Genomic DNA, 19565 nt, shown 5'->3' on the forward strand with positions numbered 1-19565 from the left:
CTACTTCTTACATGTTGAACACAAATACCTGTACTTTCTACTTCTTACATGTTGAACACAAATACCTGTACTTTCTACTTCTTACATGTTGAACTCAAATATCTGTACTTTCTACTTCTTACATGTTGAACTCAAATACCTGTACTTTCTACTTCGTACATGTTGAACTCAAATACCTGTACTTTTCTACTTCTCACATGTTGAACTCAAATACCTGTACTTTCTACTTCTCACATGTTGAACTCAAATACCTGTACTTTCTACTTCTTACATGTTGAACTCAAATACCTGTACTTTCTACTTCTCACATGTTGAACTCAAATACCTGTACTTTCTACTTCTTACATGTTGAACTCAAATACCTGTACTTTCTACTTCTTACATGTTGAACACAAATACCTGTACTTTCTACTTCTTACATGTTGAACACAAATACCTGTACTTTCTACTTCTCACATGTTGAACTCAAATACCTGTACTTTCTACTTCTCACATGTTGAACTCAAATACCTGTACTTTCTACTTCTTACATGTTGAACACAAATACCTGTACTTTCTACTTTCTTACATGTTGAACACAAATACCCTGTACTTTCTACTTCTTACATGTTGAACCCAAATACCTGTACTTTCTACTTCTTACATGTTGAACTCAAATACCTGTACTTTCTACTTCTCACATGTTGAACTCAAATACCTGTACTTCTACTTCTTACATGTTGAACACAAATACCTGTACTTTCTACTTCTTACATGTTGAACTCAAATACCTGTACTTTCTACTTCTCACATGTTGAACTCAAATACCTGTACTTTCTACTTCTTACATGTTGAACACAAATACCTGTACTTTCTACTTCTTACATGTTGAACTCAAATACCTGTACTTTCTACTGTTCACATGTTGAACTCAAATACCTGTACTTTCTACTTCTCACATGTTGAACTCAAATATCTGTACTTTCTACTTCGTACATGTTGAACTCAAATACCTGTACTTTCTACTTCTCACATGTTGAACTCAAATACCTGTACTTTCTACTTCTTACATGTTGAACACAAATACCTGTACTTTCTACTTCTTACATGTTGAACTCAAATACCTGTACTTTCTACTTCTCACATGTTGAACTCAAATACCTGTACTTTCTACTTCTCACATGTTGAACTCAAATACCTGTACTTTTCTACTTCTTACATGTTGAACTCAAATACCTGTACTTTCTACTTCTCACATGTTGAACTCAAATACCTGTACTTTCTACTTCTCACATGTTGAACTCAAATACCTGTACTTCTACTTCTTACATGTTGAACACAAATACCTGTACTTTCTACTTCTTACATGTTGAACACAAATACCTGTACTTTCTACTTCTTACATGTTGAACTCAAATACCTGTACTTTCTACTTCTTACATGTTGAACTCAAATACCTGTACTTTCTACTTCTTACATGTTGAACTCAAATACCTGTACTTTCTACTTCTTACATGTTGAACACAAATACCTGTACTTTCTACTTCTTACATGTTGAACACAAATACCTGTACTTTCTACTTCTCACATGTTGAACTCAAATACCTGTACTTTCTACTTCTCACATGTTTAACTCAAATACCTGTACTTTCTACTTCTTACATGTTGAACACAAATACCTGTACTTTCTACTTCTTACATGTTGAACACAAATACCTGTACTTTCTACTTCTTACATGTTGAACACAAATACCTGTACTTTCTACTTCTTACATGTTGAACCCAAATACCTGTACTTTCTACTTCTTACATGTTGAACTCAAATACCTGTACTTTCTACTTCTTACATGTTGAACACAAATACCTGTACTTTCTACTTCTTACATGTTGAACACAAATATCTGTACTTTCTACTTCTTACATGTTGAACACAAATACCTGTACTTTCTACTTCTCACATGTTGAACACAAATACCTGTACTTTCTACTTCTTACATGTTGAACACAAATACCTGTACTTTCTACTTCTTACATGTTGAACACAAATACCTGTACTTTCTATTTCTCACATGTTGAACACAAATACCTGTACTTTCTACTTCTTACATGTTGAACACAAATACCTGTACTTTCTACTTCTTACATGTTGAACACAAATACCTGTACTTCTACTTCTTACATGTTGAACACAAATACCTGTACTTTCTACTTCTTACATGTTGAACACAAATACCTGTACTTTCTACTTCTTACATGTTGAACACAAATACCTGTACTTTCTACTTATTACATGTTGAACACAAATACCTGTACTTTCTACTTCTCACATGTTGAACTCAAATACCTGTACTTTCTACTTCTTACATGTTGAACTCAAATACCTGTACTTTCTACTTCTTACATGTTGAACCCAAATACCTGTACTTTCTACTTCTTACATGTTGAACACAAATACCTGTACTTTCTACTTCTCACATGTTGAACTCAAATACCTGTACTTTCTACTTCTTACATGTTGAACACAAATACCTGTACCTTCTACTTCTTACATGTTGAACACAAATACCTGTACTTTCTACTTCTTACATGTTGAACTCAAATACCTGTACTTTCTACTTCTTACATGTTGAACACAAATACCTGTACTTTCTACTTCTTACATGTTGAACTCAAATACCTGTACTTTCTACTTCTTACATGTTGAACTCAAATACCTGTACTTTCTACTTCTCACATGTTGAACTCAAATACCTGTACTTTCTACTTCTTACATGTTGAACTCAAATACCTGTACTTTCTACTTCTCACATGTTGAACTCAAATACCTGTACTTTCTACTTCTCACATGTTGAACTCAAATATCTGTACTTTCTACTTCGTACATGTTGAACTCAAATACCTGTACTTTCTACTTCTCACATGTTGAACTCAAATACCTGTACTTTCTACTTCTTACATGTTGAACACAAATACCTGTACTTCTACTTCTTACATGTTTAAACTCAAATACCTGTACTTTCTACTTCTTACATGTTGAACTCAAATACCTGTACTTTCTACTTCTTACATGTTGAACTCAAATACCTGTACTTTCTACTTCTTACATGTTGAACTCAAATACCTGTACCTTCTACTTCTTACATGTTGAACTCAAATACCTGTACTTTCTACTTCTTACATGTTGAACACAAATACCTGTACTTCTACTTCTTACATGTTGAACACAAATACCTGTACTTTCTACTTCTCACATGTTGAACTCAAATACCTGTACTTTCTACTTCTCACATGTTGAACTCAAATACCTGTACTTTCTACTTCTTACATGTTGAACTCAAATACCTGTACTTTCTACTTCTTACATGTTGAACTCAAATACCTGCACTTTCTAATTCTTACATGTTGAACTCAAATACCTGTACTTTCTACTTCTTACATGTTGAACTCAAATACCTGTACTTTCTACTTCTTACATGTTGAACCCAAATACCTGTACTTTCTACTTCTTACATGTTGAACTCAAATACCTGTACTTTCTACTTCTTACATGTTGAACTCAAATACCTGTACTTTCTACTTCTTACATGTTGAACTCAAATACCTGTACTTTCTACTTCTTACATGTTGAACTCAAATACCTGTACTTTCTACTTCTTACATGTTGAACCCAAATACCTGTACTTTCTACTTCTTACATGTTGAACTCAAATACCTGTACTTTCTACTTCTTACATGTTGAACTCAAATACCTGTACTTTCTACTTCTTACATGTTGAACCCAAATACCTGTACTTTCTACTTCTCACATGTTGAACAAAAAAACCTGTAGGACCAGGATGTGTGTACTTCTACTTGAGTACAGGATGTGTGTACTTCTACTTGAGTACAGGATGTGTGTACTTCTACTGGAGTACAGGATGTGTGTACTTGTACCTGAGTACAGGCTGTGTGTACTTGTACCCGAGTACAGGATGTGTGTACTTCTCCTTGAGTAAATTATGTGTGTACTTGTACTTGAGTGCAGCATGTGTGTACTTGTACCTGAGTACAGGATGTGTGTACTTGTACCTGAGTACAGGATGTGTGTACTTGTACCTGAGTACAGGATGTGTGTACTTGTACCTGAGTACAGGCTGTGTGTACTTGTACCTGTGCACAGGATGTGTGTACTTCTCCTTGAGTACAGGATGTGTGTACTTGTACCTGAGTACAGGCTGTGTGTACTTGTAACTGAGTACAGGATGTGTGACCTTGTACCTGAGTACAGGATGTGTGACCTTGTACCTGAGTACAGGATGTGTGACCTTGTACCTGAGTACAGGATGTGTGTACTTGTACCTGAGTACAGGATGTGTGACCTTGTACCTGAGTACAGGATGTGTGACCTTGTACAGGATGTGTGTACTTGTACCTGAGTACAGGATGTGTGACCTTGTACCCTGAGTACAGGATGTGTGACCTTGTACCTGAGTACAGGATGTGTGACCTTGTACCTGAGTACAGGATGTGTGACCTTGTACCTGAGTACAGGATGTGTGACCTTGTACCTGAGTACAGGATGTGTGACCTTGGACTCACGGTTGACTCGGAGGGTTCATGGTGGTCCGGTTCTTCCCGGCGATGAAGGTGTATTCTCCCGCATCGCTCCTGAAGGTCTCCGTCACGGTGAGGCGGTGAATCCCTCCGGATGCAGACGTAGTTGAAGCGCTGCTCCACAGAGAACTGGATCTCCACGCCGTTCCTCAGCCAGCGGCCCTCCACCTCGTCCTCGTTCACCTCCAGCTCAAAGGTGGCGCGCTGCTTCTCCAGAACCTGCAGACGGGAATCAGTTTGGATTTATTTATTATTTACCGTTTCTTGTTTTGGATCCAAGTAAAGCCATGTTGTTCTTTCCAGGAACATTGCTCTACTTTAAGATGTTCCATGATTACTTTCACATTATGATTCGTTTATTCTCAGAGAATTTCCCGGTTGTTAATTTTGTTATTTTCGCTTATTTCTGACTGTTTGTATTCTGCTTAATTACTGCTAAAATCTCAAAGAAATGCTCAAATATTCAGAGAATAACTTGATGAACAGAATCCCCAAAAACTAATAGATTTTCTCGTGAATTTACCACTTTATTCTCAGAAAAGCCCTTATTTTACTCCTAAATCTACGACTGTAATCTTGTAAATGGTCAGAAATGATTATCTGGCTATCTCTGAGACCCCCTCTCTGTTCCTGAGAGTTTCCTCTTTCTCTTAGTTAATAGATGTTAGCATGAATGAGTGCCCCCCCCTCACCGTGATGACCCTCTCGGGGGGGGTCAGAGATTCGGACGTCTCTCCCCTCCACCACCAGCTGGGCTCTGGAGACGCTCGACCCGGCGACCACAGAGAACTCTCCGGCGTCCGACATCCTGACCGACTGGATCATCAGCCGGTGGACGAACTTCTCCGCTGTCACCGAGAACCTGAACGCACCACGGAGACTCAGGTTAACAACACGCTCTGTGTCAGAGGTTAGGATGTACATATTATCTCTCTCTCTCTCTCTCTCACCTGCCCTCCTGCTCCAGCTCCTGGCCGTTCTTCATCCAGCCGACCTGCACGTTGGCTCGGAGATCTCACACTCGAACACGGCCTTCTTCTTCTCCGTGACCTTTATGTCTTTGATCTTCTTGGTGAACTCGATCACTCGAGCTGAGACACAGGAGGGTTCACAATTACATCAATGCTACACTATTATTATTATGATGATGTTTTATCTGTTGTTTTATTTATTTATCTAAATGTTCTATTCTATGTTTGAACATTCTGATCCACCCTTAAATTCTCATCAACTACACATCCCATCATTAAACTATGAAAACCCCCCAGTCCTCTGTTAAACACATCCCGGGGCTCACCTTCCACGTTAGACTCCATTGCTATCTTTTCTCCCTGATTGATAATAAATGAAGTTTTTAACTAAATAACGACTTCAAGCTCAGTGTTGTTGGTGTTTGTGTCTCATAGCCCTGCTCTGCCTGATCACCGGGGGGTCCCGTGGTCTCTTTGCTCTCCACCTAATGACTAATCACTTCTTTGGTATCAGAGAATCTCAGTTTTCTTCCATCTCTTCTCTCTATACCCCCCTCTCTGTACCCCTTTCTATACCCCCTTTCTGTACCCCCTCTCTGTACCCCCTCTCTGTACCCCCTTTCTATACCCCCTCTTCTGTACCCCCTCTCCGTACCCCTCTCTCTGTACTTCTCTCTGTACCCCCACTCCGTACCCCCCTCTCCGTACCCCCTCTCCGTATCCCACTCTGTACCCCCTCGACGTACCCCCACTCCGTACCCCCCCTCCGTACCCCCTCTCTGTACCTTCTCTCTGTACCCCCACTCCGTACCCCCTCTCCGTACCCCCACTCTGTACCCCCACTCCGTACCCCCTCTCTATACCCCCACTCTATACCCCCACTCTATAACCCCACTCTATACCCCCGCTCTCTATACCCCTACTCTATACCCCACTCCATACCCCTCTCTATACCCCCCTCTCCATACCTCCTCTCGATACCCCCTCTCCATACCCCCTCTCTATACCCCCTCTCTATAACCCCCTCTCCATAACCCCCACCCTAGCAGCCCTTCCCCGGACTCACCCTCCACGTAGAGGCTTGCGGGCAGGAGGAGGACCCGGACACGAAGCTGTACTCTCCTCCGTCTCCAAAGTGCACGTTCCTGATGTTCAGGGAGTGCGAGAGCTGCCGGCTCCTCACAGAGACGCGCTCAGACGACTTCACCTCCACGCCGTTCTTCAGCCACTGTAGCTCACGTTCTCCTGGTTCACCGTCACCTCCAAGGTGATGGAGTCTCTCTCCTGAGCCCTCAGGTCCTTCAGCATGAGGTGATGAGCACCGCTGCAGAGGGGGGGGGGGGGGGGGGGGGGGACACTTATTATATATATCTACTGCACGGGGGGGGGGGACACTTAGTACTTCTGAAGATATCTACTAAGGGGGGGGGGGCATTCATTAACTCGGAAGACTTTAAAAACATGAGGGATACAGTCAGTACTTCTTAGGATATGTCAATGAGGGAATTGGTGCCCCCCACGTGGATTTAAAGGGATGGAAAGGCCTTGTGGTTGTTATGTTTGGCACAGTCTCCTCACTCACAAGAGTTTGGTAAACATGTATTTTCTATTCAATACTTTCTGGTTATTCTGGTGATCTCATGAAGTGCCAGTGTTGAAAGGGAGAGATCCAACACCCTGCAATCATCTACCACCTGATCTTTTGCTGTCCTGGCTCCAGATGGTGGAATGAGCTCCCCATTGACATCAGGACAGCAGATAGCTTACACACCTTCCAGACTGAAAACTCATCTCTTTTCGACTCCACTTCCAGCTATAGAATTACTAACAAAGCACTTTATACTAATAAAGGACTGGCTTATCTAAAGCCAGTTGAGTAGCACTTGAAATGTTTGGCTCTATGAAACCTGATGTACTTCATGATTCTGTTTTCTTCAAGGTTGTGTCTTGTTGGTCGAACGCACTTATTGTAAGTCGCTTTGGATAAAAGCCTCAGCTAAATGAAATGATCTGTACTTCCGTTATAATATCTGTACTGGTGGCTGTGTGTGTCCTCTCTAGTTACACCATGGGGACGCTGTGACATCGCTGTGACATCGCTGTGACATCATGGTGCTTTTCAGTGTTTCTTGTGAATGTCAGCACACAGAAACTCTAAGATCAGGATGTTTAGACCCCGTGAGAAAGCACTTCCTGATGTTTTATATGTTGAGTGATTTGAAAGTCTTACGTACGGAAGAGGATGAGGGCCACATGTGGAAACGTTTTGAGATCTGACCAAAAATTACAAATAATTTGAGTTTTGAGAAAAAAGTCAGAAATCTAAGAAAAAAAATCTGAATTCTGAGATTTTTGGGAACATTTTTATTTAAAGAAATATAAGTTTTTTCTGAAATTTTTAGAAAACAGTGAGATTTATTTGACTTTCAGAAAAAAAGGTAACATTTTTTTTCCAGAATTCTGTGAAAAAAAGGCAGAATTATTACTATTTTCTGAAAATATTGATTTTTTATACTTTCTTCTCAAAAATGGCAAATTCAGACTTGTTTTATCTCAAGCAAATTAAAAGTTAAAACATTTTTTTTCCTGAAAATCTCAAAAATCAGTTTTCTCCAAAGAATTCTGAAAAATACATATTTTTTTAATAAATACAATTTTCCCAAAACTTCAGAATTCAAATTTTTTTTCTTAGATTTCTGACTTTTTTTTCTCAAAACTCGTTTTATTTTCTTCAGATCTCTAACATTACGGTGTCTCGCTCATCCTCTTCCGTTGTTAAGGGTGACGGTACATTCTGACTGAACAGAAGATGCAAACATGTCGGAGAGCACCAGCCTCTCTCTCCTCAGACTCTATGGATTTCTTTAGATTGAATGAGAGGCTTACGGCTGACGGTGAGCTTGGCGGACACTCGGTCGTTCCCACACACGAACGTGTACTCGGCGGCGTCTTCTCGGCTCGTGTTGGTGATCTTCAGCTGGTGGAGTTTCCCCTGGACCACGATCCTGAACTTGTCGCTCATCTCGATGTCCACGCCGTCCTTCAGCCAGGTGGACGGCACATTGAAGTGAGAGACCTCACACTCGAAGGACGCCGTGTGCGTCTCCGGCACCGAGGCGCTCTTCAGAGGCTTGGTGACACGCAGGGCTAAAAGAGAAGAGAAGAAGTACTTTATGACGCTCTTCAGAGGCTTGGTGCAGGAATACCATCACACTCAGACGTCACGTTAGAGGGCCTCGGTGTCTCTACTGGGGCCGCACGATGTTGGAAAAAACTGACATTGCGATATGAAAAAATACAGGAATACAGGAATTGAAGACAAGACCGTTTTTTTTGTCCGCAAACCATCCTCTCTTGAACTGTAATGATACAATTGGTCTTTTTTTAACGATATTTAACCGGATGAAGGATTTTAGTCACGGACGTCTGGATCGTCAGTTACCAGAGCAACGAGCTGAGCTAGCTCGGTTAGCTGTGATCTGATCAAGGATGGTTGTGATTGGTGGTTTGCTGTGCATGCAGAGCCTGCAGGTCACTCACTCAAGTAGCTTTTCCTTTTGCAGCAAGCAGCAAAAGAATTGTAACATGACGTGTTTGAGTTCATTTGCCTACTTAATATCGCACGTCCTAAAAAAAAAGAATTATCGACACGATATATCGTGCAGCCCTAATCTCGTCTCTACTTAAAGAGGGCATAGACGGCGCTGCAGGTGATTCAACTCTGTCACTATAATAATAACAGTTACCCTCCACGGTGAGCGTGGCGCTGCACTGCAGGTGTCCCACCACCGGCGCTGTACTCCCCGCGAGGCTCTGGTCCACGTTCTGCAGAACCAGCTTGTGAGCTTTCCTCTCCGACAGGATCTGGATCTTCTCGCTGGTCTTCAGCTCCGAGCCGTTGAAGGTCCATCGGACCGGGATGTCGTCGTGAGACAGACTGAGCTCGAAGGAGGCGGTGCCGTCCAGAAGAGACGTCACGTCCCTTTATCTCTTCACGATCTTAATCGCTGCGGGACATATTGAAGGTTAAAACAGGTCAATGCTAAACACTGACTCATCAGAGCGAGGTGTGGAGATGCCTATTAATGAAACACTGACTCATCAGAGCGAGGTGTGGAGATGCCTATTAATGAAAACACTGACTGATGCATATTGTATTTTTTTTTAAATGTACTACTCCAAAATACAAAGAAATAAAATAATAATAATATAATAATTTAAAATATGAACTAGTATTAGAATCCCTCATAAGATACCCCGCCCCACTCACTCTCCACGTTGAGCCGGGGCGTTGGCCGACAGCTTCCCCAGCTTGAAGGAGTAGACCCCCCTCGTCCTGCGTGCTTGCAGCTCTTCACCCTCAGAGTGTGCACGGTTCCCTCGGAGAACATCTGGAACTTGTGGCTGTTCTGCAGCTCGACTCCGTTCCTGATCCACTGCGAGCCCTTCACCCCGCTGTGCGTCAGCTCCAGAGAGAACACCGAGTCCTGGGTCTCCGTCACCGTCTGGTTCCTCAGGGGTCTTCTTCATCTTCACCGCTGCAGGTCAGGAACACAGAGACCATCAGGATCACCACCAGGTGGCACCAGAGGGACAGTCCCCTCACAGCAGCATATATTAAACACAGGGACCACACGGCATCTAGAGGCTTTAAATATTCCTAAAGTCACACTAAATTGTTTTATTTTTAGTCCACTACGCTCCCAAACTCTGGCAAATTCTAGAAAATTGTGTATTATAGTAATAATATAAAGAAAACAAATCTCTTAATTAGCAATAACCCCTTTTTTACTGTCTTTAATATTTTATTAATTTCTTCTATTTTGTATAATTGTTCTTTAATCATTTTACATAATTTTTGTGGATTCATTTTTTAGTTTATAATATTTATTATTTCTTCCAATTAATAATGTATTTATATTTTTATTTGATGTGCAGATGAACATGTGTCCTGTCAGGGGGCACCAGAGGGGACACTAAAGACCCTCAAAGTAGTCAAAGATATCTTTAGTATAGTTTTAAGTAAAGACACATGTGGTATTTTCCTCCAAGTTGTGGCACGTTTATATAAATAAATAAAATGATAATATTTGTAGGTAAAAAACCCTGAAGAAAAAAAAAGTATTATTTTATTTTTATTTCGGAATTGTGAGATTTTTGGAAAATATTGTAAAAACATTTTTTTTAGTAAATTTTATCAGAATTTTTGGGGAAAAGTCAGATTTTCAGAAAAAATACATTACTTCTTTCTGAATTCTGACTGTTTTTCTCAAAATTCTGATATAAAATATTTTATTTCTAGTTTCGCTCACCCCTCCACCCCCTTTGTTGTTACTCACCCTCCACCCCTGTTGTTGTTACTACACCCCCTCCACCCCCTGTTGGTGTTACTCACCCTCCACCCCCTGTTGTTGTTACTCACCCTCCACCCCCTGTTGTTGTTACTCACCCTCCCCCCCCTGTTGTTGTTACTCACCCTCCACCCCCTGTTGTTGTTACTCACCCTCCACCCCCTGTTGTTGTTACTCACCCTCCACCCCCTGTTGTTGTTACTCACCCTCCATCCCCTGTTGTTGTTACTCACCCTCCACCCCCTGTTGGTGTTACTCACCCTCCCCCCCCTGTTGTTGTTACTCACCCTCCACCCCCTGTTGTTGTTACTCACCCTCCACCCCTGTTGTTGTTACTCACCCTCCACCCCCTGTTGTTGTTACTCACCCTCCACCCCCTCTCTGTTGTTGTTGTTACTCACCCTCCACCCCCTGTTGTTGTTACTCACCCTCCACCCCCTGTTGTTGTTACTCACCCTCCACCCCCTGTTGTTGTTACTCACCCTCCACCCCCTCTCTGTTGTTGTTGTTACTCACCTCCACCCCCTGTTGTTGTTACTCACCCCATCCCCTGTTGTTGTTTACTCACCCTCCACCCCCTGTTGGTGTTACTCACCCTCCACCCCCTGTTGTTGTTACTCACCTCCACCCCCTGTTGTTGTTACTCACCCTCCACCCCTGTTGTTGTTACTCACCCTCTACCCCCCTGTTGTTGTTACTCACCCTCCACCCCCTCTCTGTTGTTGTTGTTACTCACCCTCCACCCCCTGTTGTTGTTACTCACCCTCCACCCCCTGTTGTTGTTACTCACCCTCCACCCCCTGCTGTTGTTACTCACCCCTCCACCCCCTGTTGTTGTTACTCACCCTCCACCCCTGTTGTTGTTACTCCACCCTCCCACCCCCTGTTGTTGTTACTCACCCTCCACCCCCTGTTGTTGTTACTCACCCTCTACCCCCCTGTTGTTGTTACTCACCCTCCACCCCCTGTTGTTGTTTACTCACCCTCCACCCCCTGTTGTTGTTACTCACCCTCCACCCCCTTGTTGTTGTTTACTCACCCTCCACCCCACCTGTTGTTGTTACTCCCCACCCCCTCTCTGTTGTTGTGTTACTCACCCTCCACCCCCTGTGTGTTACTCCCCACCCCCTCTCTGTTGTTGTTGTTACTCACCCTCCACCCCCTGTTGTTGTTACTCACCCTCCACCCTCAGGTTGTTCTTACTCCCCCCCCCCTCTCTGTTGTTGTTGTTGTTGTTGTTGTTGTAACTCACCCTCTACCCTCAGGTTTGTTCTTACTCCCCCCCCTCTCTGTTGTGTTGTTGTTGTTGTTACTCACCCTCCACCCTCAGGTTGTTCTACTCCCCCCCCCCTCTCTGTGTTGTTGTTGTTGTTGTTGTAAATCCCCTCTACCCTCAGGTTGTTCTTACTCCCCCCCTCTCTGTTGTTGTTGTTGTTGTTGTTACTCACCCTCTACCCTCAGGTTGTTCTTACTCCACCCCCTCTCTGTTGTTGTTGTAACTCACCCTCCACCCCCCTGTTGTTGTTACTCACCCTCCACCCTCAGGTTGTTCTTACTCCCCCCCCCCCCCCTCTCTGTTGTTGTTGTTGTTGTTGTAACTCACCCTCTACCCTCAGGTTGTTCTTACTCCCCCCCTCTCTGTTGTTGTTGTAACTCACCCTCCACCCTCAGGGTGGCGCTGGTCTTGGAGCTGGACACCTGGTAGCTGTACTCCCCCACGTCCTGCGGTCTGGTGATGAAGATGAGGCAGCCGGCGTACGCAGCCCTTCATCTCGCTCGTCACTGTTGTCATTGAAGTCGACCGGCTGACCTTCTCTCAGCCAGCAACCTTCAGCTGAGGCGTTGGCGACCTCGCACTCCAGCGCCGCCGTCTGGGACTCAGCCACCGTCACGTCCTGCAGAGGCACCGTGATGGCGCCCCCTGGAGGAGGAACAGGGAAAACACAGGGTCAGGACTCAGCGCTTTCTCTTATCAGGTATAAACGCTTTATTATCAAGGATATTATCAAAGAAAATGATCAAAGAATACCTTTTCTCTGGTGATCTTTCTTAGTTTTTTATTGGGAACTTTATCCATATAATACCAGAAAGAAATTCAACAACAAAAAAATATTGTGACAATAGTGACATTTACCAATTTCATTCAAGTATTTTTCAGGTTCATTTTCAGATTTTTTAAAACACTAATTCAACTCTTTAATATGAGAAATATTCAAGTTATTTTCTCGTGAATTTGTATGTTTTTTTATCGGATATTATTGGAGTTTTTCCGCTATTATAGGAAATCTACCATTTTAATATTAGAACATTTTGAATGTTTTTAAGTCTGGTAAATGCACTTATTTCATATCAGGGACTAATAAGTTTTGATCCTAAATGAACCCCAGTCATCTCTGTCATCACCTCCCTTGCTCGCCGTTATATTATATATTGACATGTGTCTTCTTGATAAGGTCTAAGAGCTGCAGTTTACCGGAGACGGTGAGTTTGGCGCTGCCGTCTTCTCTCGGCGTGGAAGCTGTACGCTCCCTCTTCGTCCTTCATGGTGTTGACGACGTCAGAGAGTGCTTCTTGCCGCTGGACTCCATCTTGTATTTGGGTCCGGCTTTGAGCGGCTGGTTCCTGAAGGTCCAGAGCGGGTCGATGCCGGCGTGGGAAACCTCCACGCTGAAGGTCACGTTCTGAGACTCGGAGCACACCTTATCCTCCATCTGCTTCACGATGTGCACCTCTGAGGGAAACACAGCAGGGGGGGGGGTTACCAAAGTCATTATTCTGATCTTAAATTATAGACTTTCTCTTCTCGCACACTTGATGTTATTTGATCCTACACTATACTTTCTGGAGTTGTATAATCTAGAGAAAGGCATGTTTTTTTGTTTTTGCAGACAACTTTGACACCCATTCAAACTTTGCCAAATGAGTAATCTTCACATCATTTCTCTAACAGTTGCTTTTCATTGCTAATGGAGCCAGAATAGAAGCCTCTCTGGCTCTATTAACTCAATTAAAACAAAGAAAACTAAAGGAAAAAAACAACTAGACCAAAGAAAGAGCTAAGTCACTTATTGCCGGATCAATACATTGCTGTTTTTATACTGTAGCGGACACATTTCTTAAATGACAGTAAAAATCTCTCGAAAAAGCCTGTCGGAAGTGCCGAAAATATGTTTCAAAATCATACCGTCTAGCTGTTTTAGAAATGCCTTAACAACTTGTATAGTTTGGCTTTTCCCCAAAAGCTCAATTCCCAAGATACAGTTAAATCCTGATATCCTATGCAACTACCCAATCAGACGAATCCATTGACAATGAGCAGGTCTTGGTAGCTTGTTGGGAACTTCGCTAAAAGACGCTCCAATGTTAGGCTGATCTGGCCCAAAAAAAATAGCAAATATTTTTGAATAAAAGGTTAAAAAAATGACGTTAAACAAGAAACATTTGACGAATCCATTGCTGTCAGAGTTGTCCCTCTAGCTTGTGTTTAAGTGCACAACAAGAATTGCTCGATTGCACGTATCAACATTCCTGTGTTCATAATGCTGTAGCGGACTCATTTCCTAAGTGAGAGTGAGAATTCGGACACAGTATGAAACAAAAGATGCAATCAAATCCATTGAAACCGTCAATGTTTCCTTCTCTTGTCAGGAAGTGTCCTAAAATAGGTTTCAAAGTTAGGCTTGTTCTGTTGAATCATCCCTCTAGCTAAAGGACACAGATCTGGGATCAGGAGCCAAGAGGAGGATCTCTGGAGGGTGAAATCTTACTTTCTACGGAGAGGCTGCAGCTGGTGTCCACCTTCCCGACCACCAGTTTGTATCGGCCCTCGTCGGAGGCGAAGGTTCGGTTGAAGACGAGCCTCTGCTTGGATCCTTCGACACCATCTGCACCCGATCGCTGGCCGTCAGCAGCTTCCCGTTCAGGAACCACTTCACAGAGAGAACGTCCTGCGCTGAGATCTTCGTCTCCAGCACCGCCTTCGTGCCTTCGACGGAGGAAACGTCCTTCCAGCGGGTTCACGATGTCGATCGCTGCGAGGAAGGAGACGTACAGACAATCAATGATCTGACGCCAGAAACTAAAGACAAGCGAAGAAAAACTAAAGATAAATCTAAATAAAATCTGCATAAAACCAGAATAACACCAAAGAAAACTCAGGATAACTGAGATCAAACCAACCAACAAACGATATAAAACCAAGAAAAGCTACAAGTCCAAATGAAAACTAATAAAATCTGCATAAACATCAGGACGAATGCAAAGAGAACCAGGATAAGATCAACAAGTCCAAAGGAAACCAAATGGAACCAAAGAGAATCCCAATAAAACAGCAATAACAGTCCAAAATGCCCCCGAATTCCCCAGAACGCCCCTAAAGCCGTGAGCGTCACTCACTCTGCACGCTGAGCTTCCCGGAGGTGGAGATGTCCTGAGCCGGCACGATGAAGGCGTACGAGGCGGCGTCCTCGCGGCTCACGTTCTCCAGCAGCAGCTTGTGGATCTGTTTGTCGATGACGATGTGGACCCGGTCCGAGGCGATGACGGCTGTCCCGTTCTTCATCCAGCTGCCCTCCACGTTCTCCTGGGAGAAGCGGACCTCCAGCTGAGCGATGTCGCCCTCACACACCGTCAGGTCGCTGAGCGGCCTGCGCAGGGTCACCGGGCGCACTGCGGGGCGATAAACAGATGTTATAATAACCAACACTACAGATAAATATAGGACTTTACACCAGACGTTATTATCTCAGGGTGCATCACCGTCACCAGGCGCACTGCGGGGGGCGATAAACACAGCAACAATGTGTCCAAATGTGTCCAAATGTTATCCAAATGTGTCCAATGTGTCCAAATGTATCCAAATGTGTCCAAATTTATCCAAATGTGTCCAATGTGTCCAAATGTTATCCAAATGTGTCCAAATGTTATCCAAATGTGTCCAAATGTGTCCAAATGTGTCCAAATGTTATCCAAATGTGTCCAAATGTGTCCAATGTGTTCAAATGTTATCCAAATGTGTCCAAATGTGTCCAAATGTTATCCAAATGTTATCCAAATGTGTCTAAATGTGTCCAAATGTGTCCAAATGTGTCCAAATGTGTCCAAATGTTATCCAAATGTTATCCAAATGTGTCTAAATGTGTCCAAATGTGTCCAAATATTATCCAAATGTGTCCAAATGTTATCCAAATGTTATCCAAATGTGTCCAAATGTGTCCAAATGTGTCCAAATGTGTCCAAATGTTATCCAAATGTGTCCAAATGTGTCCAAATGTGTCCAAATGTTATCCAAATGTGTCTAAATGTGTCCAAATGTGTCCAAATGTGTCCAAATGTGTCCAAATGTTATCCAAATGTGTCTAAATGTGTCCAAATGTGTCCAAATATTATCCAAATGTGTCTAAATGTGTCCAAATATTATCCAAATGTGTCTAAATGTGTCCAAATATTATCCAAATGTGTCCAAATGTGTTCAAATGTGTCTAAATGTTATCCAAATGTGTCCAAATGTGTCCAAATGTGTCCAAATGTTATCCAAATGTGTCTAAATGTCCAAATGTGTCCAAATGTGTCCAAATGTGTCTAAATGTTATCCAAATGTTATCCAAATGTTCTAAATGTGTCCAATGTGTCTAAATGTTATCCAAATGTGTCCAAATGTGTCCAAATGTGTCTAAATGTGTCCAAATATTATCCAAATGTGTCTAAATGTGTCCAAATTATCCAAATGTGTCTAAATGTTATCCAAATGTGTCTAAATGTGTCCAAATGTGTCCAAATGTGTCCAAATGTGTCTAAATGTGTCCAAATATTATCCAAATGTGTCTAAATGTGTCCAAATATTATCCAAATGTGTTCAAATGTGTCCAAATGTGTCCAAATGTGTCCAAATATTATCCAAATGTGTCCAAATGTGTCCAAATATTATCCAAATGTGTCTAAATGTGTCCAAATATTATCCAAATGTGTTCAAATGTGTCCAAATGTGTCCAAATGTGTCCAAATATTATCCAAATGTGTCTAAATGTGTCCAAATATTATCCAAATGTGTCTAAATGTGTCCAAATATTATCCAAATGTGTCCAAATGTGTTCAAATGTGTCTAAATGTTATCCAAATGTGTCCAAATGTGTCCAAATGTGTCCAAATGTTATCCAAATGTGTCTAAATGTCTCCAAATGTGTCCAAATGTGTCCAAATGTGTCTAAATGTTATCCAAATGTTATCCAAATGTGTCTAAATGTGTCCAAATGTGTCTAAATGTTATCCAAATGTGTCCAAATGTGTCCAAATGTGTCTAAATGTGTCCAAATATTATCCAAATGTGTCTAAATGTGTCCAAATATTATCCAAATGTGTCTAAATGTTATCCAAATGTGTCTAAATGTGTCCAAATGTGTCCAAATGTGTCCAAATGTGTCTAAATGTGTCCAAATATTATCCAAATGTGTCTAAATGTGTCCAAATATTATCCAAATGTGTTCAAATGTGTCCAAATGTGTCCAAATGTGTCCAAATATTATCCAAATGTGTCCAAATGTGTCCAAATATTATCCAAATGTGTCTAAATGTGTCCAATATTATCCAAATGTGTTCAAATGTGTCCAAATGTGTCCAAATGTGTCCAAATATTATCCAAATGTGTCTAAATGTGTCCAAATATTATCCAAATGTGTCTAAATGTGTCCAAATATTATCCAAATGTGTCCAAATGTGTTCAAATGTGTCTAAATATTATCCAAATGTGTCTAAATGTGTCCAAATATTATCAAAATGTGTTCAAATGTGTCCAAATGTGTCCAAATGTGTCCAAATGTGTCCAAATATTATCCAAATGTGTCTAAATGTGTCTAAATGTGTCCAAATGTGTCCAAATATTATCCAAATGTGTCCAAATGTGTCCAAATGTGTTCAAATGTGTCTAAATGTTATCCAAATGTTATCCAAATGTGTCCAAATGTGTCCAAATAGTATCCAAATATTATCCAAATGTGTCCAAATGTGTTCAAATGTGTCTAAATGTTATCCAAATGTTATCCAAATGTGTCCAAATGTGTCCAAATAGTATCCAAATATTATCCAAATGTGTCCAAATGTGTCCAAATGGTCCAAATGTGATATAAATGTTATCTAAAAGCTATCAAAATTATATCAAAATCCAAGTTAGAGCAAAATTTAGGCAAAATATGTGAAAATATGTGGAGTATTGTGAAGTTACAGGGATGATTCTTCAGACTTGACAAACATCCTTGTTTGGTACAGATACTCTTTAACAAATCACAACATGATAATGTGAGTAAGGTTCATTCCCAAATGATATCACAATTGCGATATCAGTCATAATAATCCCAGCTGGTTATAGGCGTCTTATGCTTACGCTTCATCTTCAGGGAGGCGCTGGTCTTCAGCTCTCCACACACAAAGGTGTATTTCCCCTGGTCTGTCTTCTTCACGTCTTTGACGGACAGGGATTGGCGGCCTCTGCGGGAGGAAATGACGTATTTGCTGCTGGCGGAGATCTCCTTGTCTCCGAAGAACCAGCTGCCCTCAGTGTCTTCACGAGAAAGCTCCACCTCGAAGTCTCCGGAGTAAGTCTCCGGCACCTCGATGTTCTCCAGGGGCTTTTTCAGCTCCAGGGCAGCACCTGGGTACAGAAAGGTATCACACCATCGCACACCAAGATACAACCAACTCAACTCCAGAAAGACAAAGAAAAACTAAACGATGATAAAACAAAAGATCAAGTTACAACTAAAGTGAACCAGGATCAAACCAAAGAAGACTCAGGTAAGAACCACCAAAACCTAAAGAAACCAAAGAAGCTAAAGAAAAACCAAAGTGAACAAAAGAAAACTGAAACCAACCAAAAATAAATCTAAGAAAGTCTGAAAAGAAAGAAATCTGAGATGAAACCAAACAAAAGGAAAGAAAGCCAAAGATCATCATAAGAAACTAAGCCATGATAACCCCATGAAGGGACTCTCAGTACCTTCTACGTGGAGCCGGGCGCTCGTCCTGATGCTCTCCTCGTCTATAACCACACACGAGAATTCTGCGGCGTCCTTCATCTGGATCACCAGCACCGACAGGAAGTGGACCTTTCTGTCAGAGTGCATCCTGTACTTGTCTCCGGAGAAGATCTCCATGTTGTTCTTCAGCCATTTGACTTTGACGAAGGGCTCGTTGGTCTCACACTCGAACGTCACTATGGTGTCCTTCTCGTTGGCGCTGGTGTCCTCCAGCTTCTGGATGAAGTTCACCACTGCCTTGGCTGCGACGAGGAAATATCACGTTAGACTTTAATTAGGATTCACGCCTCGTTTGCTCACAAGTTTAGTTTGTGTCTGCAGCCCCCGATAGTTTAGACAGGGGGACCCCTTCTGGCGTCTTCCATGGGACTTACAAATCATTTCAAGTATTTAAAAGTTAGACACATTTTTCTGATCCCGTTTTGTTGTGCTCTTCAATGAAAGGGCAACTAAAACCCAAAAACAATGTCCAGTTAACTTTTTATAAAAGATGTTTGGCAGTCAGAAACCTTGGAGGCTTTATAGTCAAAGTAAAACCAACACAAGAAGGTGAACACCATCTGGGTACACAGACTAAGAAAGATGGATTTGAAACGTACCACCTGGGAGGTTTGACTCGGACTCGTACACTGAGCTTTGTGGAA

The 19565-nt window shown here is 42.0% G+C and overlaps 1 protein-coding gene across 1 annotated transcript in view; it reads right to left on the minus strand.

Annotated features, from left to right (window-relative positions):
• Window positions 1–19163, minus strand: part of LOC117539379 (titin-like) — a gene marked incomplete at its 5' end in the record, with an annotated part of 38549 nt that extends 19386 nt beyond the window's left edge. Inside the window, 26 exon segments of the mRNA XM_034205529.1 lie at window positions 4565–4658; window positions 4660–4796; window positions 5274–5434; window positions 5523–5574; window positions 5577–5663; window positions 6610–6633; window positions 6636–6773; window positions 6776–6853; window positions 6856–6867; window positions 8430–8690; window positions 9290–9550; window positions 9814–9829; window positions 9831–9887; window positions 9890–10060; window positions 10062–10081; window positions 12553–12649; window positions 12652–12815; window positions 13368–13390; window positions 13392–13449; window positions 13452–13625; window positions 14662–14775; window positions 14778–14901; window positions 14903–14925; window positions 15290–15562; window positions 18270–18536; window positions 18882–19163. Of these exon segments, the coding sequence (XP_034061420.1) occupies window positions 4565–4658; window positions 4660–4796; window positions 5274–5434; window positions 5523–5574; window positions 5577–5663; window positions 6610–6633; window positions 6636–6773; window positions 6776–6853; window positions 6856–6867; window positions 8430–8690; window positions 9290–9550; window positions 9814–9829; window positions 9831–9887; window positions 9890–10060; window positions 10062–10081; window positions 12553–12649; window positions 12652–12815; window positions 13368–13390; window positions 13392–13449; window positions 13452–13625; window positions 14662–14775; window positions 14778–14901; window positions 14903–14925; window positions 15290–15562; window positions 18270–18536; window positions 18882–19163 (3168 nt within the window).
• Between the last annotated feature and the right edge of the window lie 402 nt (window positions 19164–19565).

Source organism: Gymnodraco acuticeps, unplaced genomic scaffold, assembly GCF_902827175.1.
Source record: "Gymnodraco acuticeps unplaced genomic scaffold, fGymAcu1.1, whole genome shotgun sequence".
NCBI classification, from domain to species: domain Eukaryota; kingdom Metazoa; phylum Chordata; class Actinopteri; order Perciformes; family Bathydraconidae; genus Gymnodraco; species Gymnodraco acuticeps.